The following is a 26,195-nucleotide window of genomic DNA, read 5'->3' on the forward strand; positions in this document are numbered from 1 at the left end:
CTTTGGTTGTTTTAAGTTAATATGTTCATGTCTTGCGACCGATATTGTCCTATTATATCAAGCATTTGCTTATAGTTGGATTCCATGCTGTTGAACTCCCTGTGCGTCCCAGTGAGCACATGTGGTTTTCTTTCCGCAGGTTGTCGTATTGCAGGCAGCTGTGATTGTTTGACATACTGTAAGAATATCTGAGGCCAAATCCGACCTCTCGTTTCCGACCAGGTGTCGGAACCAGGGCCCAACATTTCTCAAGATAATTCTTGAGATAACGTCAATTCTGCCGCACAGATGTTCATCCACTGTTTGACCGAAACACCTTAACACGTGTTGGACATAGATTGCTGACATGTTGTATAAACGTTCATGGTCCCCAGAGGAAGGAATCCTACTGACTCACTTTTCTTTTAGCGCCACATGCTAAGTTTTCACTCATTTGTTGAAAAATTTCAACATCTACCAGATGGATTTTCTTTGATTAAACATGGCACATGTGTAAACATGTTCATGACACTTTGTGGTCAAATACTTATGACATCAGCCTCAGCTGTACTTTGCACGTAGCACTACTTAGCAAACTAGCCGAGAGAGTTGCTTAGCGCTTGGCGCCACTTTTGAAACGTTTTAGTTCTGGAGGGACAGAAACGATGACGCAGACGCCCACCTTCTCTTCCTGATTGGTTCTTATCAGTCACGACTCGACTACTAGCGTTGCTCACACTTCCTGTCAGTGACAGTTCCACCTCGTCGTCGCTCCAAGAAATGAAACCCCTGCTCTTACGTTTCACCGTCGCTGTTCCTCGTTCGTAGTATGCAACCAACTGCAGAGTAGACAATCTGCTTCCTGTTTACACTGGCCCGCACGTGACCAGTGTACGTGATATTTGTTTTCAGGTGTGTGAGCATGTAAGAAGATTCAATTCTGATCCAGAGCTAAAACGCTTGTTCGTTGTATTAAAAACGTATTAATGTGGATGAATGATTGAAGATGACCCTCGAACTCAGGTAAGATTAAAGCAGCAGGTGAATGAGTGAGGTTTGGGGGGTTGTGTGTGTGTGTGTGTGGGGGGGGGTAGGTAAAAAGGGACGAGTAACATATACAGTGTAGTTTCTCTGTATGTCTGATTGACAGACTGGATTCACACTGAGATGAAGACAGATCATCTCTGCGGTTCAGAGGTTAGAAAGAGACAAGAGCGACGGGGATGGAGACACGTGTTCATACAAACTGTGGCTGCACGTGTAGAGACTCAACAAGGTGTGTGTGTGTGTGTATGTGCGTGCGTGCGTGCGTGCGTGCGCGTGCAGTGAGACAGGCGGAGAGGCAGCGGCCGGTCCTGGAGGTGGTGTGGGGCCTTGACTGACAGCTGGAGCCCACACTACGATGAGGACACAGCACTTCTTGTTCAGTAGCTGCAGATTGGAACCAGATGCTGACTCTGCTACTGTTCGCAGTTTCCCTGGGTGCCTGGCTGTCTCACCGACTGTCTGTCTGTCCGCCCGCCTGTCTCACCCACTGACTTCCTGTGTGACGGACACACACTGTTACTGTGTGGCTGCTGGATTATCTGACTGACTGTCTGACTGTCTACTCACCTGAGCACCGATCCTCAACGACAGACTTCAGACGTCTATATTCATCCGTCACACTCCACTGTCTAGTTCTGGGCTATCTGAAGTAGCGCTAATTTGCCGTGAATTCTGGGTAAATTATCAAAATATCTATCAACTTTTCAGCTGACCGAGCAAACTGCAACCAAAGTCTCTTTACTAAAAAAGAGATTGTCTTCTAGAAGAACTCCCACAACTCTTGACCCTCTGGTTACTCACGTCACACCATCGTTACCAAACTATGAACCACGTTTTCCTCTCGTCCCATTGGTCAGCAGGTGTCACTGGTTGACACTTATCGTGGTCGGCGGCTCTTAGTTCAGCAGAGTAGAACGAACGTAGGTCCACCTTTATATTTTGTTACCTTTTTGGTGAAGCTAGTTGTTTTTCCATCTTCATATTTTTTACGTGAATGATGAACGTAGACTTTAAAAAGATGGACGACATGGCAGCTCCCCGAGAGTCTGGATTTTAGGTCATAAACCCTAACAAACTAAAAAAAAAAACTAAGTAGATGTTTAATAAATATTTCCAAAGATAGTTTCTGTAATTTGAGTTGGTTCTTATCACACTGATGTACAGCATGTTCAAGTGTTCATGTCTCTCAGTCAGCTTGGTGTCAACACGTGACTTGATGCTACAAAAACGGTCTGAGACGTCATGATTGACAGCTGAGACTGACTCGTGATTGGTCGAGCACGTCTATCGGCAGGACCGCGGTAATGCGGCTCCCCTCCTCGATCACATCTGGCTCCAAATGACGTCACTGGCACAAGATGGCACCGCCGCCTGGCCTGGTTCTGTTTCTTCTTCATTAAAGTTTTTCGGTGATGAGCAAACAACTTGTTTTTGTTCCAACGTCTCTTCTTCCTCTACTGTATTACAGTCATGCCTACTGTAGTTTTCACCGCTGTCCACTTGTTTGCGCTGTAGTTTGTTAGTTAGTTAGTTAAACTATTGAACAGATTTTAAAGAAACTTGGAGGAAGGATGCGACGTGGAATTTTTTATATCACTTTTCTTAAACTTTTCTGAGATATGTTGTTTTATGAAATGCAACTTGATGAAAATAATTAGGCATATTTATGTGACTGACATCTCTGAGTGTGTGAGAGTTGGGGCGGATACAAATGAAAATCCGGATGTAAGGGGAATGTGGTGTATTAGTGCCATATACTGTAGTTCACAGGTTCTTCCTTTTTTCTGTGACGTTTCAGAAAACTTTGCTTTAAAGTCGCTTGACGATTATATGGAAACAATGCCAGTGTCTAACTTACATTAATGACCAATCACCAGAGACCAGTTAAATCTGTGACACCCCCGTCTCACTGTATTAAGACCACTGGCCTGTGTAACTGTCTGTCTACCTGTCTCTCTGCTCACTGGTCTTTCTCCCTGAACACCAGCTCTCACAGAGCATCACCTCCAGGCAACCAGTGTGAACCCACTCTCTCTCTCTCTCCCTCTCTCTCTCTCTCTCTGTCTCTCTCTCTCCCTCTCTCTCTCTCTCTGTCTCTCTCCCTCTCTCTCTCTCTCTCTCCCTCTCTCCCTCTCTCTCTCTGTCTCTCTCCCTCTCTCTCTCTCCCTCTCTCTCTCTCTCTCTGTCTCTCTCTCTCTCTCTCTCTCCCTCTCTCCCTCTCTCTCTCTCTGTCTCTCTCTCTCTCTCCCTCCCTCCCTCCCTCTCTCTCTCCCTCTCTCTCTCTCTCTCTCTCTCTCTCTCCCTCCCTCTCTCTCCCTCTCTCTCTCTCCCTCCCTCTCTCTCTCCCTCTCTCTCTCTCCCTCTCTCTCTCTCTCCCTCCCTCCCTCTCTCTCTCTCCCTCCCTCTCTCTCTCCCTCTCTCTCTCTCCCTCTCTCTCTCTCTCCCTCCCTCCCTCCCTCTCTCTCTCCCTCTCTCTCTCTCCCTCCCTCTCTCTCTCCCTCTCTCTCTCTCCCTCTCTCTCTCTCTCCCTCCCTCCCTCCCTCTCTCTCTCTCTCTCTCTCTCTCCCTCCCTCCCTCTCTCTCTCTCTCACTCCCTCTCTCTCTCTCTCCCCTCCCTCCCCCCCTCCTCTCTCTCTCTCTCTCTCTCTCCCCCCCTCCCTCCCCCCTCCCCTCTCTCTCTCTCTCTCTCTCTCTCCCCCTCCCTCCCCCCTCCCCTCTCTCTCTCTCTCTCTCTCTCTCTCTCTCTCCCTCATTCATTCAACACCATTTATAATATTTTTATCTAAATTGATGCTTATTAGAATTAAAGGTCTAAATCACTAACAGGATTTTTTTTTATAATGTTTGGTTTTCTTAAATGAATTCCTTCCTTCATCATCTCACTTCATTCAACTTAATTATATATAAACACTAAAATCCTGAAATAAAAATATAGCACAGCCAACACAAGAAAAATCTGAGACAAGATAGAAATATTTTCCAACAATCCAGATGTGTTTGTCTAAACCTCTTCGATGGATAACTCACTTGAGTCTCTCAAACATTTACAAAAGTTCATCTATGGAACCAACTCAAAGCCTCTGAACCTTAAACCTCTTATATGTGAATAAGAACCTTTGTTTCCATCAGTCATCACATGCGCAGCTGATTATTTCAGTTTATATATTTTTACCCGATCAAACTTCAGAGAAGAGTGAACATGCTGATGGAACTTCCCCAGGAGTCAGAAGATGCAGAGGATGTTATCATCTAAAACAGAATCTGTGTCCAATCGGATCAGACAGAGAAAAGCAGCAAATCATCGCAGTTTACCAGCTGAAATAAATAGTTTCGCCTGAAAAACTCTCCCAAATGAACGATGAATTATCGAATCGAATTTTCGCAGCATCCACATCCACTGAGCATCTCGAATATCACCGTATTCTTCCATTTGTCTTTTAAATTGCCAGTCGTCAGCACATCTCCATTTCTTTTCTCTGTCTCTTCTCCCCTCGTCCCGTCAGAGGCACCGATGCACCGGCCCGGATGCTCCCCGGCGGACGCCGCGCTGCTGTTCCCCCCTCCCCTGCCCCCCGACCCGCTCAGGCCGCTCACTCACCTGGGGACGCTGCTGGCGGGACACGACGCACCGAGGACCGGCGGCGGCTGGGACAGGTGAGCTGCACACAGCCTCTGCGACACACACACACACACACAGATGCCCCGAGTCACGAAAGGCGTTAGATGACGCTTTGCTGTGTAACTTATCCCAAACTTCTCCAGACGCGTCGCTCCGGGACCTTTCCTGGGTTTTACTCACTGCGGGAATGAGCCGGTGGAGGGATGATGGTGCTGTGTAGGTATTGAAATAGCAGGAGGGGGAAAAACTATTGGGGAAGGCAGAGACGACCCCCCCACACACACACACACCCTTCCTTTGAAATCCAAACGACGCGGAGTCGGGGAGGTTGGAGAGGCGCGGTTACGCGCGGGGCCGTTACGCGCGGGGCCGTTACGCACGAGTCACGCCGGCATCAGGGTGATTAAAGTGAGTGGGGGGATTAATCTCACAAGTAGGGCTGCAATTTACGATTATTTTCATAATCGATTCATCCGTCTGTTATTTTTTCGATTAATCTATTTAGTTGTTTGGTCCATAAAATGGTGAAAAATGTCGATTGCCTTTGCAAAAGTCCAACATGATGTTTTGTTTTGTCCACACACCAGAGATATTCAGTTCACTGTCTCAGAGGAGCAAAGAAACCAGAAAATATGTACATTTAAGATGCTGAAATCAGAGAATTTTGGAAAAAAAAATCATGAAAACTACTTGAACCGATTAATCGATAATCAGAATAGTTGGTGATTAATTTAGTAATCGATTACTAATTGATTCATTGTTGCAGCTCTACTCACAAGTTAATAAAGTTCGGCTACACTTGAGACAAAATGAATGCACTTTGCACGAAATACTGTCGTAATGATCAATTAGAAAGTGCGAGTTGTGTTGGTTTAATGCTCATTCTTCATTCTATTAACTGTCCTGATGAATGTGTTTTGTGGCCCTTCAGTATTATCACTACTTCAGAATGACCCTTGACAAACAGACACGTTGTCATATTGTAGTTGATCTTCTGGTAATTCATCAGTCCCGCAGCTGTGGATTCACCTTTCCATGATATGCGACTCTTATTCTTGGTTTGTGTGTGTTGGGCACTATTCGATGCTTCCTCCCTTTATCACAGACGATTTATCTTCATTTTTATTTTTACATCTATCTACTCCATCATAATAAATGATAGATTTACAGTAGTCATTCAAACTAGGCTCGATCCCAATAATGCTGAGGTTTCCAAACGTGTTTCCAAAATCCACAGCTCGTAATGCTCTTATGTAGCCTGCTCTAAAGTTTATCTGAGGTTAATGTGAGGCTTCAGCAGCTGGAGTTTCATTAATCAGGTGGTTTTTCTTCCAAACTCAGTCTGGTGCCAAATTCACCCTTTTGTCTTTGCTTGTCAGAATTCTAGGTTGTTGGTTTTTCTGTTGCAGTTTTCTGTTTGTCTGTTTCTTTGTTTGAATCATGAGTAAAAAAAGTAACAATAAGTAAATAGCAGACAATTCCCCACTGATGTACTGAGGCAAACAGATCTGACACTTTCCCGTGAAGCAGAAAATATTAAATGAACCCATCGACCGGCCGTTAAACCTTTGAGACAAGGACGGAGTGAATCTGTTCACGTGAGAGGAGTCGCTTTGTACAAAGACTCATGAAAAACCAACTCACAATCCAACGTTGAGTCACACTGGGACTGAGACGCGTTTCTCTTTTCATAGATTCCAACCTGAACATGCGAAACATGCGTTGTTTGCCGTCGTCTTACAAAATAACCCAACGTGAGCGTCCTTCGACCTGTCGATTGTTGCGTGGAGAGAATGTCCCTCTCTGTTTTCTGTCACCTCCAGGTACGTTGGGTCTGTTGTGCCGCAACATCCGACGTTTCCTCTAGAACATATTTGTTGGTACAGTTGTGTAGAGGTGTAATATCTGGGAGTCACGGCTGCTCTCTCGCATCAGGTGCCGGACATCGTGCCATTATATTATGTCTCTTTCTGTAGATCTCATGTAATATCTGAACAAAGTCATAACAAACGTTTAAGTAACGCACATCCACGTCTGAACGAATATGAAGCCAGTGTTACATGTTCCGTGACGGCTTTAAAAGTTGCCGCCATTGGGACATGAAGTTTCACCAAGATGACTTAGGGCTGGAAGGCGACACCGGAACGAGTCTCAGGTCGCCGAAGGTTTTCGAACGCCTCGTCTCAACAACGCGCCTCTCGTTCCAGTTTTACGACGCTGACGCCTGCGGAGTCGTGTTCGCTGACACATCGAGCAACGATTGTAGTCATTACAACTCTTCGACCTCTGACTAGAACAACCTCCGGACGAGAGGACGCACTTTTATTGGGGAGGTGAAAGTGAATTCCTCTCCTCCTCCCTCCCCCACCTCCGCTCTGTCTTCTGTCCATTCTGTTTTCCCTGTGTGAAATACCAGCTGAGCTCCTGACACACTGACCTGTGACCTGTGAAGAGGGGAAGGTCTAATTTAGACTCCTGGTGGCACCCTGGTGACTGACCACACACACACACACACACACACACACACACACACACACAGTCAGTCAAGTGTGAACCCTGAACTGTGAACTGTGGACAGAGGAGCACGGGGTCGCTGGGATTCCCCCTCTCATAAGAACAAAACAGTCAGTATCCAGCTCAAACTCGTCTCCTCCTCTGAATACCTGGACTGTTGAGTTGTACTGAGAGATGAGCAAGGGTCTGAGATGAAAACTTGGACCAATAGTAAGAGGATCGTTATATTGGAATTTAAAAAAAAAGATCTGACCACAGGTTTGGTATAACAAATGTTACTTACACCTTTATGATGTAATTTCTTGGAGAATCTTTAAATGGTTCATATCTCAACAATCTCTACTACCAAAAAAACCGCAATGGAAGGATGTACAAAGGAAGTCAATGCTGCGTTCCATTATACCTCGGAGCTAACAGCTCGGAGTGACGTCACACCCGAATAACACGGGTTTGCGTTCCAGTGGCACATTTGGTCGGGTGGAAACACAAGATGGACGCCTGCTAGCCATTGTTAGCAAAAACTAGTCCATCATAACGCGGCATTTTACGCACACGAAGAACCGTAGTACCACGTCCACAGACGGTGACCGGACAGTACGATTTATACACGGAGCGGCCATCTTGGATATCGAAGTTGAGTCAAATTTCCCACGAGGGGCTGGCGTTCCAGTCGCAATTCCGAGTTCCAAGGTATAATGGAAAACAGCAAAACAGAAGTGGTGAGATGGAAGAGATTGGTTTCCTGTCAGCATTTGTTCTGTTATTGCAGATGTTTGCTCATCTTCCAAAAAACAAGCATGGACCAACTCACAATAAGAAGATGTAGGAGCAATACAAAAGGAAAAGCCTCACATGGACTATGACACGCCCACCAATGTCGTCACAGTTCACCAGCTACTTTTTGGTGCCAGCTCCAAACCAACTTTTCAGGTTCCGATCCAGTTTTTGTGTGGTGGAAACTCTTAGAATGGTTCAAAGTTGCCTGTTTCCTGTTGGTGGAAAAGGATCATATCACAATTATTGAATATAGATGCTGCATTACTGCATTATTTTACTGCATCCAATCATTTTTCCGCAACACATAACATGATTGGATGAGCATTTTACAACACTGTTTCAAGTCTGTGTCACACACACAAGTCCTTTTTGTTGCCGTTTATTTTTGTTGTCCTCAGTCACAAATTTCTGCTCTATCTTTCCTCCTCCTCCTCCTCCTCCTCCTCCTCGCTCGCTCGCTCCGCTTCGTGTCAACAGTCTTCATTATGAGGAGCATTCCTGACTCCGGGCCCCGGGGTTGTAACTCTGCGTCCGGCTGCTCATTACAGCGTCGCCGCAGAGAGAGAATGGCAGCTGATGTGACAGCTGCCATTGTTAGCGGAGCTACACGGGGCCGCCGGGTCCGTGACTGCTCCGCCCCGCTCAGACGTTCACCTGCTGTTCAGCCGATAGTGTGACGACACAATCGCACACACACACACACACACCAGTTTGATTCTATCGCAGAAACAAATGGAACAATTTTGGATTAATTCGCTCCAACAGGGGAATTAATGAGCAAGTTTCCCCGCAGCAGACACACGCATGAGTAGAACATGTACTAATACTATTTCGGTAAATTACATAAAATATATCAGATCATATTTTACAATTTTATTATGGGAATTAGTTTTACTTCTGCTTTAAAAAAGAAAAAAAGTATCAAAAAACAAACCCCTGTGAATGTGATTAAAGCCTCTGAGACTTCGGTTCTGCTGAGCAAGACAAAACTTGTTAGTGAGTCAAAGTGTTCTTCGTCCAATCAGGAGGCCCGACCCGGGGTTTCAAGGCAGCCAGTCACTGGGAACAACGAGGGAACCGGGAAGAGAAGCCCATGCCGACCAGAGCGTCATCATCCTGCACGCCAAGGTGGCTCAGAAGTCCTACGGCAACGAGAAGAGGTGACGAGGAGCCGGACAAACAAACGCAACACCTCCGAGAAACACGTAGAGCTCAGGATGATGCCGACGCCAGCGTTCTCTCATCAGTCAGGATTCTTCCCAGATCCTGACGCGCAGTCTGTGTTGCTTCAGAGAGAACGGTTCAGGTTCATGGGAATAACATGTTTGATTGTGTCACGTTACCTTCAGGTTCTTCTGCCCTCCGCCCTGCGTTTACATCAGCGGTCACGGATGGAGAGTCATGCAGGACCATCTGAAAGGTGAGGAAACTGAGATATAGGCAATTTAAGAGGAACATTTTCCTCCGTGTTCCATGTAATTCTTCCCTCTGTTCCTCCATTGTCCTTCTTCCCTTTCATCCCTCGTCTGTCTTCTTCCCGTTCCCCTCCTCTCGTCCTGTCGTCCTCCTCCAGCGGCTGGTTATGGAGACTCAGTGTATCGCGTGTGTGGCTACATGTGTCTGGACAGCTCCAGTCAGTCGCAGGCAGACGCTTTCAAACTGGTCTTCGATGAGCAGCCAAACTCCAGGGTGAGTCGATAACACTAGAAAACATCTTCTAGAAATGCAGCCTTCAAAGACGTCGTGTGAAATATCTGGTTGGCAGATAGACAAAGGCTTAAAGTTGGTGCACAGCTCTTCTTGGAAACTGGGGAATTTGAGTTGGCCTCAAAATGATCAGATCTAGTGCAGTAAGCTGCGTTGACTTTTTGAGTTTTGCTAACTCTTTGTCTCTTGCGGAGTGGGTTTGTTAACTATCACACATTGTCAACACATCTCCAGACAGCCTTCAAGTTAAAGTCTATGCGGTCGTAGCGGTGGGACGTTTTTTTCCTTCTGCGCTTCAGCTCAACACTAACACCTCATCTTTTGAGTGAAGACAATGCACCAACAGCTTCCTTTCATTCAGAAGAATGTCCCTTCAAATGATTTCCTTTCTGAAGCTGAATCAAGTTCTAAAAGCGACTGGTGCTTAAATGAATTAAATTATACTTTTTAAAACTGTAACTGGAGCCAAGTTAGTGATGAACCTGAGTCTGAGACTCTGAGATGAGTGACTGATGGCGACCTGAAGCTTGTCGTGTCTGAGCGACAGACAGCTCCGTGTGTTTGCCCAGACGAGACAATCGGCCCCCTTCAGTGCAGACGACTGTTGACTCGACAAACAGTCGCGTCTGACGGAAGAACTGCCGCGCGCCTGTAAACGCATCGTGTGTGTTCACCGGCCTCCCGCTGGCGTCCCTGCTGAGAGAGAACGTCCAGAGTCAAACTCATCCGGACATGATGACTGCACGTACAGGTCACGTCCACACTAATACTTTGGTTTTCAATCTCATCCCTTGTGCTACAGTTGCACCTGGCGTCCACACTAGTGGACAGGTGGAGTATTCGAGCCTCTTGGAAACACTGCTGGATCTGATTTAGTCTGAAAACTATGTTTTAGTCTGGACGGACAGAAACTGGAACATTTGGACTAGGTTGACGCAGTCCCCAACATTTGCCTCCTGATTGGTTCTTATCAGTCGCGACTCGACGACCAGCGGTCAAGGCAAAGCGTCTCTTACTGTCAGTGACCTCGTCGTCGTTTCAAGAAGAGAAATCCCTGCTCTTACTTTTCACCATTACTGTCCCTCGTTCGTAGTCATTTTGTGTAACTAACCACCCAACTGAAGAGTAGACACTCAGCTTCCTGTTTTCACCAAATACGCACGTGATCAGTGTAAGTGAATCGTCATCTGTTATGTCTTCAAGTGGACGGAGATTATATCTGATATGGAGTTGAATGCTCATCTGGACTGAGATCATTTAGTTTAAACATTGTAGCCTGGATGTAGCTAAAGATGGCCGACATGACAGATCCCCAAAAAGTGAAGCCAAGACATCTAGACTGCCCCCTGGTGGTTGGTTTCACACACACCCACTGCGGTTAGGGTTTCTGACCAAAGATGGCCTCTGTCATTTTATCTGTCTCTGGTGTGTCTGTGCCTCTGCAGCAGATGTTCGCCTGCGCCAAGACGCTGTTCATCTCCGATCAGGACAAGAGGAAGCACTTCCGCCTGCTGCTGCGACTCTTCTTGGGCAGCAGTCAGGAAGTGGGTTCGTTCCAGAGCAGACTGATCAAAGTCATCTCCAAACCCTCGCAGAAGAGACAGTCCATGAAGAACGCTGACCGTGAGTCGCCTCTTTATATTCTCGCCGCTTTTTCACTCCTCCAGAGGTTGATTCTCATGGTAACTCAATTTATGTTTATACACAGTTTCAGTCATTACAAAAAGCGTTTTTCTAAAACTTTGTTCTGATGCTGTTTATTCGCAGTTTCAATTTTTTATTCCACTGTGAGAAAACAAAACCTTAAGTCGTTTCCAAAATCCTGCGCATGCAGAGACTGGTCCCAGGTTGAGCTGAGCGATTGATAGCTGGTCGTGACCCCCTGTACATGTCGGGTCACTGCAGGTCACAAGGTCGAACACCTACACACACACACACACACACACACACACACACACACACACACACACACACCTACACTCAAAAGAAACATCATCCTGACAGCTGAGATTGCAGATTAGGTGACGTTTGATCGCTCAGGTTTCTGAGGGAGACTCTTAATCTTGCTGCTTCAAACCTGTGTGTGCGTGTGTGTGCGTGTGTGTGCGTGTGTGTGCGTGTGTGTGCGTGTGTGTGTGTGTATCAAAGGTTACAAATCATGCCATAAAACCAATAAAAGAAATGAACCAATAAAATGCACATTCACACAGGCAAAAAGGAGCTTGTACTGTGTTGTACAGTGTGTGTGTGTGTGTGTTTAGCATCAGTTTCAGTTACAGCATCTCCGTGTGTTTTCAGTGTGTAACTCTCTGTGTGTTTTCAGTGTGTTTCTCTCTGTGTGTTTTCAGTGTGTATCTCTCTGTGTGTTTTCAGTGTGCATCTCTTCGTGCTCCCGAGTGGCTTTGTTCAACCGCCTGCGCTCACAGACGGTCAGCACTCGTTACCTCTCGGTGGACAGAGGAGCTTTTGTGGCCAGCGCCAGACAGTGGACAGCCTTCACCATCACCATGGGTAAATGTGTGTGTGTGTGTGTGTGTGTGTGTGTGTGTGTGTGTGTGTGTGTGTGTGTGTGTGTGTGTGTGTGTGTGTGTGTGTGTGTGTTCATGACTTGTGTACAGTAAAGGTCATATTGTGGTCACTGTTAAATTTAAACCAGAGGGTCAGAGACGTTTCAAGAATCCAGAAAAATCCCATTTAAAGTCATTTTCTTAGAGAAACTCCACCATTGATTCACCAACTGATGAAACGTTAGCGGCAGCTCGGCTCAGAGCTCCTCAGAGACGCCCCGTGTCGCCGAACAGCGTCGGAGAAACACCGATTTTTAACGTGAAGCTGCTTTATTCAGTGTTTTTACTGGATTGAATCAGCGGCTCTCTTTGTTTCTGAGAGGAGGAAACATCTGAGGAGGATCCAGCTCCTGAACCATGAACACTGAGGGAATCCCACCCAGGAGAAACTGACTAACATGAAGACTACAACTCCCATGACCCCACACTGCCCTAATTTTGGATTTTTCTTCTCAATATTTAAGTTTCTGTTAATATTACAAATGAAAAAACATCATATAAAATGAACACCAAATGTCCTGGTAATCTAAACAAGCATTCTCAAATGTATTAACCTTGACGTTTGAAATTCACTCCATGCTGCAACATATAAACATCTGACATATCTATATAACCAGGGCTGTTAACGTCTGCAGGAGTCAGGAGACACTGAAACAGGGTCGACCAGCGACAGACGCTGGTGTCAGACCAGTCACCAGACGGCTTCTCTCACCACACGGCCACCCTGCATAAATACAGTCAGTGTGTGCGAGTGAGTTATTCACCAGTGTTTCCCTCACACGCGTCTGGAAAAGGCCGTTCCAAAGATCTGTGAGGTTATTTATTTAACACAGTGCCCGGTGCCCGCGGACCTCCCACCACCAAGACCTTAACCTCAGTCCTTCATCTGTCTGGACTCTCCTCCTTACTGTCACTGCACACACACACATTCACACACACACACGCACACACACGATTTTACTCGTCTGTAAATTACTTTCTTCAAAAAGATCTAAACTAGTGTAAATACATTTTTTATTAATATACATTATATATGAATAGTCAAACCCATGATTTGTGTGTGTGTGTGTGTGTGTGTGTGTCTGTGTCTGTGTCTGTGTGTGTGTGTGTGTGTGTGTGTGTGTAGTGGAGGACCACAGTGCTGACCAAGGGGACTTTGTGCTGAGCGAAGGCTTCATCTGTTACGGCTGTGTGGTCCAGTTAGTGTGTACTGAGACTGGAGTAGCTCTGCCACCAATGGTAAAACACACACACACACTCTTACACACTCTCAAACACACACGCACACACACTTACTGTACAGGTATGTGTACTAGAGGCTGCTCAACTTCGGATTTTGATGAATGTCGAGTAATCGCTGATGATGCTGTGAATAAAACCTAAAGTATCTGTATTTCCAGAACCTCATTTAAACACTGAGAAAAGTCACTGACACACAGTGATGTGGTTCCTGGCGGTGTTGGCAGCAGTGTGTCTCTCTGGTGTCACAGACGGACACAGCACTCAGGGCCTTCAGCTTCCATATGTCAGTGATGGAGTGAAACTTGGTGGAAGGATGAGACACGGACTCAATGAAGAACTTTTTTATCACCTTGTGAGATAAAAGTTTTTGGTTTTCTTTACCTTTTTACACATTTCCCAGTGAATAATGCTGCATTCCATTATACCTCGGAACTCGGAAGTCTGGATTTTTTGCTCCATTACAGTCTCGGAAATGCAACTGGAACGCCTCTCTGAGTCGCAAGTTCGACGTGGACAGTCGGAGGCAATTCACCATCCCGGGTTCCGAGGAAAAATGGAACTCGGTATAATTCATGGATCTTGAATAAAAAGATCTTTACTCAAAGATATTTATGGGGACTGATATCTACGAGCGTGTGAGATTTGGTGCTGCTGTTGGGACTGTTGGACCTTGGCCTTTCTGAGTGCCATTCTAGTTTAGTGCAGAATTAATCCACACTGGGCTTTCAGTCCTTTTACAAGAGACATCATGTGATATTGTTTAATGGAGTGGACAATTCCTTCTCTCTTTTGTAATCTGATTTAGCAGTGTTAGTGCAGCAGTGATGCAGGGGAGTTGAAACCTTCCAGGCGCAGTGTGATTGTTCATAGCTTCAGCAGAAGGTAAATCTGCAGCCGTCTCACCTGATTATTTCAGGTTTCAACCACACAGTCGAGGTATAAGTGCTCTCCTTATCCCGTATGTGTCGCAGATGTGTCACAGATGTCTGTCTGTGTGTGTGTGTGCAGGTGTTACATAACATGCTAATCCCAAAATTGCTTGTTATGGTTCCTCTCATCATCCAGTTTAAGTCTCCCCGAGACGAACCGCTGAGCAGACCCGTTCTCTGCGCCTGCTGAACTGCTGTCATAACAACCTCGGCCGTGGGCCCGGCGGTGAAGGGCGTCGGTATCGCTGCACCTCTGGATGTTTTTAAAGTCGAGGCCTACTGCTGCTTGGGCTTGTTTGAAGACGCAGAGCTTCTCCCCCCGGCGTGGCGAGCAGCTCGGCTGCGGTCGACGTTCAGGGGCCGCGGAGACGCGCGGGCCTGAAACGTTCAGCTGCATCAGCAGCCGTGCGAAGACTCGAGCGTGAGAGCAAAGTGCTTCGCGTTCGGCGTGCGGTGCGCATTTGCGTGTGTCGGAGCTCAAGGTCGGGAGAGACCAGAGGTCTCTCGCCGCGCAGCCTCCGGCGATGTGCGGACCACCTGGTGGACCGACAGTTTGTACAGCTTCCTCAAAATCTCATTACTCCGCAGTTAGCAGCGTTCGGTGGAGGCAGCAGGAGTTTCTCAGCTGTGTTGTTTCTGCCACTCAGCCTAATGTACATTTGTCAACGTCCTTCACGGTTTTCAGGAGCCTTCTGTTATTTCACCCGGCGGACTACCCGAGTCTTTTGACCTGAACAACTTCTCTTCCTCCTCATGTGAAGTGCATCAGGTTGAATCAGATTGCTTAGGAAATGCTGTTAACCAAGTTCTATCTAACATTAGCAACACATTAGCTTATCGTTCCATTATAATCTCGAACTTGGAATTACGATCCTCCGAGTCGGTAGTTATACTAATAACGTATAACAAAAGGAGAAAAGAAATCTGAACCAAAGTGATGCCCCACCCATGTTTTTCTGCAGCGTTAGCTTCAGAAGCTAATTGAAAAGGAAACTCTCTAACTGCCATGTCACATGAACGCGTTGCTTCAGCGTTTTGATGATGGTTTGGCCTGACTCTTGGCGCAGGGGCTTAACATTATGACGCCAACGACTACTCACAGTTTCCTGCTTCGGACATAGACGGTTTTCGTGCAAACGTGCCGTGCCAGCGGTCCATGGAATGCAAAAGGGAAGTAGCCAGGAAATAAACTTCACAGGTTGTTACCTACACCTGCCTCCTCTCTCCAGCTTCATTTTGATGTTTGATTTGATAATGTTCTTTGATAGGCTGCCGTACACAAGCAAAGCAAATCAAAGCAACAGAACCACAATGCATGACGTCACTTACGTCATAAGCATAAAGTCATAAATATGTAAGTTTGAGTGGAAATTATTTTTGATTGTTGGTTTTCCATTTCACTTGTCTTGCTGAATGCCACCAGGTGATCCGCAAGGTCAACAAGCAGCACGCCATCTTAGACGTGGACGAGCCCGTTTCGCAGCTGCACAAGTGCGCCTTCCAGTTCAGAGACAGTCCTCACGCCTACCTGTGTCTATCTAATGACACCATCGTACAGTACCAGGTGAAACTGACCCGCTCTCTCTCTTTACTGCAGCTCTTTCCCCCTTGTTCTTTGCTTTTTGTCCACTCTCTGACTCCATCCTCCTCTGTCTCATTATTCCCTCCTTCTGTTCCCACCTGGCAACACTAGTCACACCTTCATCTTATCAAACGTCTCCTACATCCTCTCTTTCCCTCCAGGCTCCGTCCAGTGTCAGAGACCCGAGCAGAGTGGTGCTGAACGACGGATCCTGCTGGACCATCATCGGAGTGGAGACGGTGGAATTCACCTTCAACGAGGGTCTGGCCTGCATCCAGACACCAGTTAGTCCTTTTCCTGTCATCACAGGGTTAGAGGTGAGTTCCATCAGACGGGTGCGGAGACACGCGAACATGCACCAACACTCAACGTGTAGGTTCTTGAGATTTTAACTGTTTAAACTGTCCAAAGTGACTGAGGACAAATAAAGGCAGGCGCCTTATTCAGACCTGGGATTAACATCCGTCCTGAGAGGTCCGATTACATTAAGACAACTTTATAGTTTGTTGGTTCACACCAGGCATTAGAATGTGTCCAGTGAGTGATTGAACTGAAAATGACTCGTATGTTATGTCCCCATATCTCAAAGTGATTAACGGTTTGATTTTAAAATGACTGGAGACTCCTTTGTTATGTTCTTTAGCAACAAGTTTATATTCCACCCCCCCACCCCTGTGTTTAGGTGAACGGTGGAGGTCATGTGGCCATGTTGGAAATCCACGGAGAAAACTTTGGCCCTCATCTCAAAGTCTGGTTCGGCAACAGTGAAGCTGAGACCATGTTCAAGTGAGTGGAGGAGTTGAAGGGTTGAAAGTCAAGAGATGAAGTTATAGAGAGAGTCTGGGGTTTAAACTTCAGGTTACTTCAGATACTTCAGGTTCAAAATTCACATAATAATCAGCCTGAGAGGCCCAATTGTCGCTCTCATGCAGCTTCACCACAGAGGCCCCTGGTGTGGAGCTGAGCAGCACAAGGGGCAAATTAAAGATGCAGTTGCCTTGTTGAAGTGGGACTGCTCATAAAAGTTGGCCTGAGTATGAACATTTTTATAGCATTTTTTTGTAAAAAAAAAAAAAAAAAGAAGAAAAAAAGAGGCAGTTTTAACGGAAATTATATTTCATTTGACCCAGATTCCCAAAGCAGTTATTTAGTTTTTTGTTGAGGAATTTCAATAAAACACAACAGACTTGTTGCCACTGTGTAAGAATCACACTGTAATTGTGCCCCACATAAAACAGTGAACGCACACACACACAAACACTCCTAGCTTAGCATAAAGAAACAGGGGGAAACAGCTAGCCAAGCCGTTTTACAGATATTTGCATTAAAGTCCTTCTCCTGTTATTAATTAAACTCACCTGTTCTTATGAATTATATTTTTTTTTGTGAAAAAGTTACGTTAGTAACTTAACAGTCATAGATAACACGAGGCTTTGTCTTGTGTAGGTTATCAAACAGTCAATAATGTGTTGCTAATGTTAGCTACCTTAGCTAACCTTGCTTATGAAGCTAATTAAGTGTTGCTAACATTGATCCTCATCCCCAGCGCTGACTGCTACTTTAGCTAACTCAACTTGTAAAGCTAATGTGTTGTCAACGTGTGATAAGCCTTGGTCTCGATCCCCAGCTCGAACTTAGCTACCTTAGCTAACCTAGCTTGTAAACTAATCGAGTGTTGCACACATTAGATAAACCTCGGTCCTGTTGTCACCAGCTCTTACTCGCAATTCAGCCTGTAAATTACTGATGGTTAGTTGCACCGGGCTTCTCCTCTAACACCCCTCATTTTGCCATAGCATTACACTGACGCTATGGTCATATGGTCCTTTATTGAATAATCTGTAGATTATTTTCTTGTGGCGTCTTCAAATGTCATGTTTTTGTCAGATCCTTTCAAAACCCAAAGATATTTCATTTACAGTAATTTACAGACAACAGAAAAAGGCCAATTATCCCAACACAGGAGAAACGGAAGCGAGGTTTTGTGTGTTTTGCTTGAAAAAGTACGAAAAGTATCAAAATAGTTGAATCTGTCGTCTATAATCACTTTTCACTTCATTTATGTCTCAAAGAGTTCTGTTCTGACTTTGTTAAGGTAAATAAAATATCTGGACATCACTTGAGAAACAATTTTAAATATTCCAAAGTTCATTCAGACATGCAGGTAATTTACTGAACTTTCCATTTTCCATTTTTTCCATTCGTTTTGAGAAACCAAACTTTGACTGGATCTGACAGGCATAAAGGGGCTCACTGTATGTTATACTCGTCGCTCTGTTAATCTCAGCCGGGCTCACGGGGAACAATCCTCTCCTCTAACTCTCTAACTCTGGGCTCCTGTAAATTCCTGAAGTGCACGGCAGAAACTTGACATCCAGGCGTCTCCTCGCAGCGTCTCACATGACGCATCGCGAAGCAAAAACGACCCCGCTGACGTCAAAATCCACCTCAGAGCCCACAGCCGAAGTGCTGAGGCATCGTACGCCGGGGCCTCTGGCCGAGAGCGGCTCGCCGCGAGGTTCTGCAAACACTCGCCCCGTCGGCAGCGTGGAGCGAAGCCATGTTTGTTTAACAGTTAACCACAATGTGCTGTTTGTACGAGAGGCTGCAGCCAATTAGGAACACGATCCCTCGCTGCCGTGCCGGGAGTCGGGCCGGTGTGAATAAAACACCTTTATAAAAGATCGTTCAACATGTCTGCCGCTCGCTAGTATTTCATATCACCAACTCCATTGTGCTCAGTCTGTCGTGTGATCATGTAGTTATAGGGAAAAGTTTAGTCTGCAGGTTCTTCGGTGCTGGTGCTGAATAAAAAATGTTACCATATGATTTTCTCATTTTCAAACTGCATTCTGTTTTGCATCTCTGTTTTTGGTCTCCACCACCTGCAGGGCTCTTTGGCTCTTCAGCTGATCTTTTTTTTACAGCTTTTCCTTTGAAAACTGCTCCTGCTGAGAAACTAAACTGAACCAAAACAGTGAAGCCGAGCTGGTTCATAAAATTTCACATAATTTACAACTAAATTTGATGCTTGTACCACCCAGAGAGGATAAATAGTTAGATGTCATATTTATGTCGGTGTATTATGAAACAACGAGGTAGATGTTATTTTTATTACATTTTGGTTTTGGGACCTGCTAACCTCACTTTGGAAATCTGTTTTTTCATCTGTGTTATGCTTTGTGAAAAATCTATTTGTTTATTCAGCGTTAATCAACAAGACAGATGGAAGTGACACAGCATAATGTATATTGTTGAAATATGGGCGGCTAGAAATTACTTCAAAAAGGTGTAAGTAGCTTTCTAAGGAGTTGACGGCTAATAAAATGTATGAAAATATTATATATATAATATTTAGATCATAAACTTTAAGGTCTGAATAGACTCAGCATCACCAGATTGTATCACAGACATCGTCTCTCCGCTCGTTTCTCTTCCCAGATCTCCCAAATCTCTGCTCTGCGTCGTTCCCGACGTCTCCGTGTTCAGCGACAGCTGGCGCTCCCTGCGTCGCGTCATCATCGTCCCTCTGTCTCTCATCCGACTGGACGGCCTGATCTATCGCACCTCGTTCAGTTTCACCTACACCCCCGAGCTGCTGCCGCCTCCGTCTGTCCGAGGGGGAGGAGGGGGAGGAGCAGCAGGAGGAGGAGGAGGAGGAGGAGGAGGAGGGAAGAGAGACGGAGGGATGGACGGGGCCCAGGAGGACGACGTCCTCTTAGAGACCATCCATCAGGAGTTCACCAGAGCCAACTTCCACCTCTTCATGCAGAGTTGACTGAACTGTCCTCAGGTGAATGTCACAGACACGCTGATTATTTGATTTTTGATCAGTTGGTCCGGTGTCAAAGAACTGTGCACATTTTCGCACAACTTTGACGTCACAGGATTTTTCCCTCTACAGTATGTCAATCTTTAATAATGTCTATTGGATCAGAATATTCAACAGGTTCAAAGGAAACTGTCAGAATCATTCGATTTAAGTATAAAGCTATGGTCCAAAAATACCAATGTTTAATCCATTTCATTCCCTGAAATCATTGAGCTTATTTTAAGGTGTGATTTGTTACTTTTCTGCATTAAAATGTGTAAAAATCCACCACAACTGAGTTATACATGTAGTTGAGTTGTGATCCCACATCAAATTTTCAAACCTGGTGAAATGTGTAGTTCCTGAACCATCATCACTGACTTGAAGACTTCAACTCCCATGATCCCACGCGGCTTCACCACGTCACCAAATCCTTGTCTTCAGTTATTGAGCTGATTGAAACGACCCCAGGTTGCAGAAAATAACATATTGCGTATTAACGAGAAAGTGACATTCAGACTAATGGTTCATTCAGACCTTCCTCCCTCCTTTCCTCTCTCCTTCCTTCCCTCTCTCCTTCCTTCTTTCCTTCCTTCCTTCCTTCCTTCTTTCCTTCCTTCCTTCCCTCCCTCCTGCTGCACTTGTTGTGATTGTTCGAATCATCTGCCTTTTTTTGAAGGGCCGTAATTCAAAACAGTCTTTTAAAAAAAGAAAGCGATACTTCCCCTCCAGAGAGCTATGGAGTCATAAGTATTATATTATCCCTCACCGGTTGTGAGGAAACCAGTCTGAGTGGACTCACTGTACTCACGATGTGTTCAGCGTCACTGAGAGGTGATCAAACACAGAGGAAAATCAACTGTGACCTCAAAGAAGAAGACGTGTAGAGAGCTACAGAGTGATACAGTGAGCGGGAGGATGTTTTTTATTTTCTTCTGGAGAACGGACAAGCGAGTCGAGGGCAGTGTGTTGTGTTGTGAGAGAAAGCAGCAGTGAAACAGCATCTGCTTTCAGACTAGAATTATTTCTTTAAGGCAAAGAAAATCGTAGTCGACTGAAATCAGATTTAGAACCATTTGATTGGTTGTGGTGGTCTGTACGTTATCTCTCGATTAACTAAACCCCAGTGAACTCGACCTCACAGATTGAGGAAAAAAAATGAAAGTTTTCTTAATATTTTTCAATAGTTTGGAATCGGTTCATGAAAGTGACCGGATGTGTAGAAGCTAAAGCTAAAGCAGTAGGTCACTGGTGCAGCTTTGCTTTGTTTTCCAAACGTATTGATTTGGAAAATAACATGTGAGATCCTCCATCGGTTCATTTTGGTTTTTGGCTCAGTTGTTCTCTACGACACGTTTGATCAGCGAAGGCTGAAGGGACAGACATTCTTTGGTCCTCGTCCACGACTTCCTCACATCGTGTCCCTTTGTCCCCAAAATCTCTCGCCCCCGTAATCCAATTCATCTGGAAGCAGCAACAAACCGACGGAGCTGATATCGGCCCGACCCCTTTTCTGCACTTTGCTCCCGCTGCACGTTTGATCTGCGGGAGTTAAGTTATGATTAATAAGCGTGTGGTCGAAAGCCCCTTTGTTCCGAACGAGTGAAGCAGGAGCTAATCACACGGGCGAGACGGGACCTCCCACGTGGATGAATTGCTCTATGGAAAACCAAAATTCCTTTCTGTTTTCATCCCTCGCAAAAGTTCTCTCTACTTTACGTGGCAACTTCTCCGTCTCAACCTGAACTCTGTACCAGGACGTTCTCTGTTCATCAGATCAGCTGCTTCCAGAGCAACTTCAGAGAAGTCACGTCATCAATCAGTCAATCAATCAATCTATCAGACTTTATTTGCGCAGCACTTTTCATACAAGCACAACGTAACACAAAGTGCTTATACAATAAACACATTGTCATATCCAGACTTATCTGGCCAATGAGTGTTGGAATATTGTGACAATAAACATAGAATAAACAAAAAATCTGAAAGTGTACGCATGAGAGCACGCAATTTGTTCCCACGGCAACAGGGCGACATATTAAACACCTGCAGGATCATCACAGGAACCTTCGCAGCTGACGACGCGACGACCTCTTTATTGGTGTGTGGACGAGACACCGACGTGGCGCTGGTTTCTCTTATCAAGGTGGAGCTGATGGAGAACGGGATAGAGAGCGGGCGAGACAGTGAAAGAGAGAGAGTGAAACAAAGAGCGCTGCACACAGTCCCACAATCAGGCGACGTTAGAGACTGTTATAAACGTGTAAAAAGATTTTGGGACCGGGACAAATTAGACGACGGCGAACCATCGCAGTCTAGGTAATCAATGGGAAACAATGATAATATCCCCACATGATCTTTAGCTATGGCCACTAGGGGGTTCAGTGAGCCAACACAAACTGCGCCCCTGCTCTTGGTGTGACCTCTAATTATTGTAAAAGTATTTGAAAAGTTTCTTGGGACTAAATAAAAAAAATAAAAGCCGCCAGTTTTCACTCTTCTTTTAAACTTCGGGGATCGTTTTCTGATCGTCTGTTTTTAAATCGTCTCTCAAAAAATGATTTTTACCAAATGACTTAATTGTTTTTTGTTATAAATTATGTTACTTTTATCCTTTTCTTTTTACTTTTAACCATTTAGAATTTAAATGAATTACTTTATTTGCCGTCTTTTATTTTAAAGGATATTGTATTATTTTGCTATTCATCTTGGATGTTTTGTACTTAGACATTTTAAAAGATGAGATATTGATGTTATTTTTATTATAATAAGTATAATGTAGCAGGTCCTTCATCAGCCGACCCTCAGGCCGACGCGAGTTCTTCACCATCCCTCCGAACCTCACGTGTCTTGTATTCTGAAGGGAACAGAACGGCATGTGTCTCTCTTCCTGCGCCCGTTCTCCCTTCCTCTCCTCTTCCTCCTCATCCTCCTCCTCATCATTAACAAGACAAACATGTGCGAGAGAGGAGGAAGGAGCCGGGTAGAAACACAAGACCCTGCGGTCTCGGGGCTCCTAATCTCTATCATGTGGGAGAAGCTTCAAACTGAGAGATCCACGTGCCCAAAACAGCGACGCCCGCCACGTTTCCCTCCGTCCCGATGAATGAGAAGCCAAATGAAAAGAGCCATTCTTAGGTTCCCTTCTGTTGGAACACACCTCCATTCTTCCCTCGGACGCCTCAGACCCCTCAGCTCCTCCGCTCGCGGTGCTGTAAGGTCACTTCTGCTGTTTTGCCTCACGCTGAATGAAAGTCTTTCTTCACCACCGAGAGTCGTTAAGAACAATCTGTCACCACAAGCTTCTTTGTGTTTTATGATTGTTTTAGGTCGAATAATGAGATCAAACACGACCTTTCTCTGTTTTACATCACAGTTAAATACAGTGCTGACGTTCCACCTGAATCTACGACGTGGTTTGTCTTTTCAAACTCAATTTACAGACGTTAAACTTTGACGGGTTGTCATCATGTGGTCAGACTTACGCTTTATTCCACGATAAGTGATTAAACGGCATAAAGGTTTCCTTCTCTTCTACATGTGAATGTCCTGCCTGTTTCCCTGCACTGGCTTCTTCTCTGTGCACAATGTTTGAATTTATTAGGAACTGGTCGCTGGATTTTGAGATGGTGCCAATTCGTCAGGATGCTTCAACCAAAGTGCGTCAAGAAACAAATCCCAAGGTTTTCAACGGCACAACTTATACGGCTGAGTCCAACAGGAAAGATTCCTGGATTTGCCCGTTTATCCGAATCCACTCCAAAATCACGCACCAACCAACCACCAAATATCATGGAAGTCGGCTCAGTAGTTTTTGAGTAAACCTGCTGACTGACAGACAAACAGCAAAGAGAACACAACCTTGTTGACTTCGTTGACATCAAGAGGAAATAATCCAGAAACTCTTTGTAGACTTTGTACATATGTTTCATAAATGTTAGTCATGTTGTTAAAACCGTCAAGATGACAGGGTCCGTCACAAAGCCGTCATTAATGAGACCCTTCAGAATTTCTTTCTCTGAACAAACTTCTTTGGCTTAAAAAAACCTCGAACCAGAAAACAGAGACAATATTTCTCCAAGATGTAAATTTGACAGACAACAAATCAAGATGGCCGACGCGTCTCCACTTCTCCCACACTGTACAAAAACGAAGCCAAACATATCTCCGGATACAGTCGCTGCTCCACCTCTGGCGACGAGAGTCTGAGCGGTGGCGATCGTGAAGCGGAGCCGCGGTATCGAGGACCTGTCGATGCAGGTGCTCGACCAATCACGAGTCAGTCTCAGCTGTCAATCAACCTGCAAGACCGAGGTTCATGGTCAACGTGAAAAGCTTGAGGCTCGGATTATCTCGAGGTTTTTAGGTGTGGAATGATGTTGTTGGATGGAAGTGGTTACACTCAGGACACGTTGTACGGTCGAAAGGGGTCGAGGACATTGGACCACAATAAAGTTTTGAATCCTCGCGTGCGTCGGCGTGTTTGAACAGAAGCAGAACGACTGAGGGGCCCTCGACCTTCTCGCGGCAGTCTGAGCTCTCTCATGTCTTCCACGGTGCGGACGAGCCCCCCCCCCCCCCCCCCCCCCCCCCCCCCTCGTGTATTACAGTGGCATAAAGGAGTCCACTGTCTCAACTCTGCTCTGCGCCACCGCGACCCTCTTCCTGTATATCATCACCTTGACATCTCTGTGATGGACAGGCGGCGGGGCGAGGAGGGGGAAAACGCCAGAAAATGCCGAGAGGGCGAAAAAGGAGAAGGGAGGAATCGGGGGAGAGGCCGAGTGCAACGGGGATCACGGTTTAGATGGAGAGAGAAGTAAAGAACTGGAGAGACCAGGAAGTTAGTGAACGGATGGGGGAATAAAAAACCTGCAAATGAGATGAACAGATAAGGGGTCGATGGAAGGATGAAAGGCTTCAGGCTGAAGGAAAGAGGGCAGAGAGGGGTACCGGGGCCAGATAACAGACAAGCCGAGACAAGAGGAGACTCTTTGTCCGGCCACAGTTCGGTCTGACTGTAGGACACTTGTCCTCGGGAGGAGACGACGGCGCTGATCAGTGGACATCTCCCGTTGCTCACAGCTGTTCGGCCGCCCGGTGACAGGATGTCTGCCGGGAATCCTCCCGTCCGTCAGTGCAATCAGAGAAATATGAGCAGAATGCTAATTGTCAGAAGCTAACGGAGCGTGGGAAATATGGGAGGAATGCTAATGATGGCTAATGGAGATTATAGCCAGGTGGCAGCGGCGGTCGTGGCCCCGGGAACAAAGCGGGTTTCGGCGAAGATGAGACGGGGGGACCGTGTTTACGCTGAACAAGCCTCCTGCTTCTTACTTCTTCTTCCCCTTTTTCCAGGAAATGATCGTGTGATCGGCTGACCCAGGGGATCCAGGTGGAAGCTGTTGCCGCCTGGACGCAGACGAAAGCTGCCTGTCAGCTCTTCCTCTCCTCTCCCGCGGCCGCTGGCTCTGCCCGCAGATGTGTAGTCGCAAAATTGACCAAAGGTTTTGGAAAGCTGTTTTAAAGGCATCATTTTGCTTCTCTTTTGAACTTAAAATAGCATCTTCAAGATTATTTTGATCACACAGTGACTTGGAATAAGGAGAATGGTGCAGCTTTTCATTCCCACCCTTGATAAATGTCCACATTAACAACCATCCGGCTGAATGTGTTTCGCTGCTAAATAGTGGGACTTGCCAGTTTCAATAAAGGTTTTTATGGGAAAACTTGTCGACAAAAGGTTCGAAACCAATCGACCATCGAGTCCCTGCAGCATCTTTATTTACTGTTTATGAGCTGATATGTGAACTGAGGGCGTGAGAGGTGAATTCAGATGTTTGAACACTGGATTATTGAGGGAAGTATTTAAACAAGAGATCGTCCTTGATTAAAAAACTCCTGGTCCAGTTTAACCCCAGAGAAGAAGCAGCAGGACGATGATGATGATGATGATGATGATGATGATGACGATGACGACGACGACGATGATGATGATGATGATGATGATTTGTCACTTCAGCTTTCCACCACTGGTCAACCTGAACAATCCAACCTACAGACAAGTCTTCAGTCCAGTCCTGACAAGAACAAATACAGATGTTCATTCCTCCTGTTCACTGCCGTGTGTACTTGTACTGTACTTGTACTGTACGTGTACCTACAGTATAATGTCTGTGTGTGTGTTTACGTGTTTGAGTGACTGTGCCCATCAGAGGAAGTTACCCCAGATACCCAGACGGTGCCGGGTCACACGTCGAGCGAGATGCTGAGCAGAAAAAGAGTCTGCGGGCCTCCGCAGACGCGAAAGGCCTCGCACCGTGGTGCGAAGGGTGTTTTACGAGCTCGCGGCGAATCTCGTCCATCATCATCATCATCAAACAGGCCAATCAAGTCTGAGACGGCCGACATCCGGAAAATC

General features: G+C 45.8%; 1 protein-coding gene across 6 annotated transcripts in view; it reads left to right on the forward strand.

Annotated features, from left to right (window-relative positions):
* Positions 1-25,534, forward strand: part of rbpjl (recombination signal binding protein for immunoglobulin kappa J region-like) — a 33,033-nt gene extending 7,499 nt beyond the window's left edge. For 3 of the 6 annotated variants that reach the window (XM_035630348.2, XM_035630347.2, XM_035630349.2), the window contains 12 exons: positions 4,530-4,680; positions 8,962-9,096; positions 9,286-9,356; positions 9,510-9,625; positions 11,089-11,266; positions 12,017-12,154; positions 13,337-13,449; positions 15,805-15,945; positions 16,125-16,280; positions 16,646-16,749; positions 19,405-19,756; positions 25,133-25,534. In XM_035630348.2, coding sequence (XP_035486241.1) covers positions 4,530-4,680; positions 8,962-9,096; positions 9,286-9,356; positions 9,510-9,625; positions 11,089-11,266; positions 12,017-12,154; positions 13,337-13,449; positions 15,805-15,945; positions 16,125-16,280; positions 16,646-16,749; positions 19,405-19,741 — 1,640 coding nt within the window. In that variant the 3' untranslated portion in view covers positions 19,742-19,756; positions 25,133-25,534. Of the gene's footprint in view, positions 1-4,529; positions 4,681-7,313; positions 8,610-8,961; positions 9,097-9,285; positions 9,357-9,509; positions 9,626-11,088; positions 11,267-12,016; positions 12,155-13,336; positions 13,450-15,804; positions 15,946-16,124; positions 16,281-16,645; positions 16,750-19,404; positions 19,757-25,132 lie in introns of those variants that run through there. The other 3 variants (XM_035630351.2, XM_047332725.1, XM_047332724.1) reach the window with 3 other exon arrangements.
* The last annotated feature ends 661 nt before the right edge of the window (positions 25,535-26,195 follow it).

Source organism: Scophthalmus maximus, chromosome 6 (assembly GCF_022379125.1).
Source record: "Scophthalmus maximus strain ysfricsl-2021 chromosome 6, ASM2237912v1, whole genome shotgun sequence".
Taxonomy (NCBI): Eukaryota; Metazoa; Chordata; class Actinopteri; order Pleuronectiformes; family Scophthalmidae; genus Scophthalmus; species Scophthalmus maximus.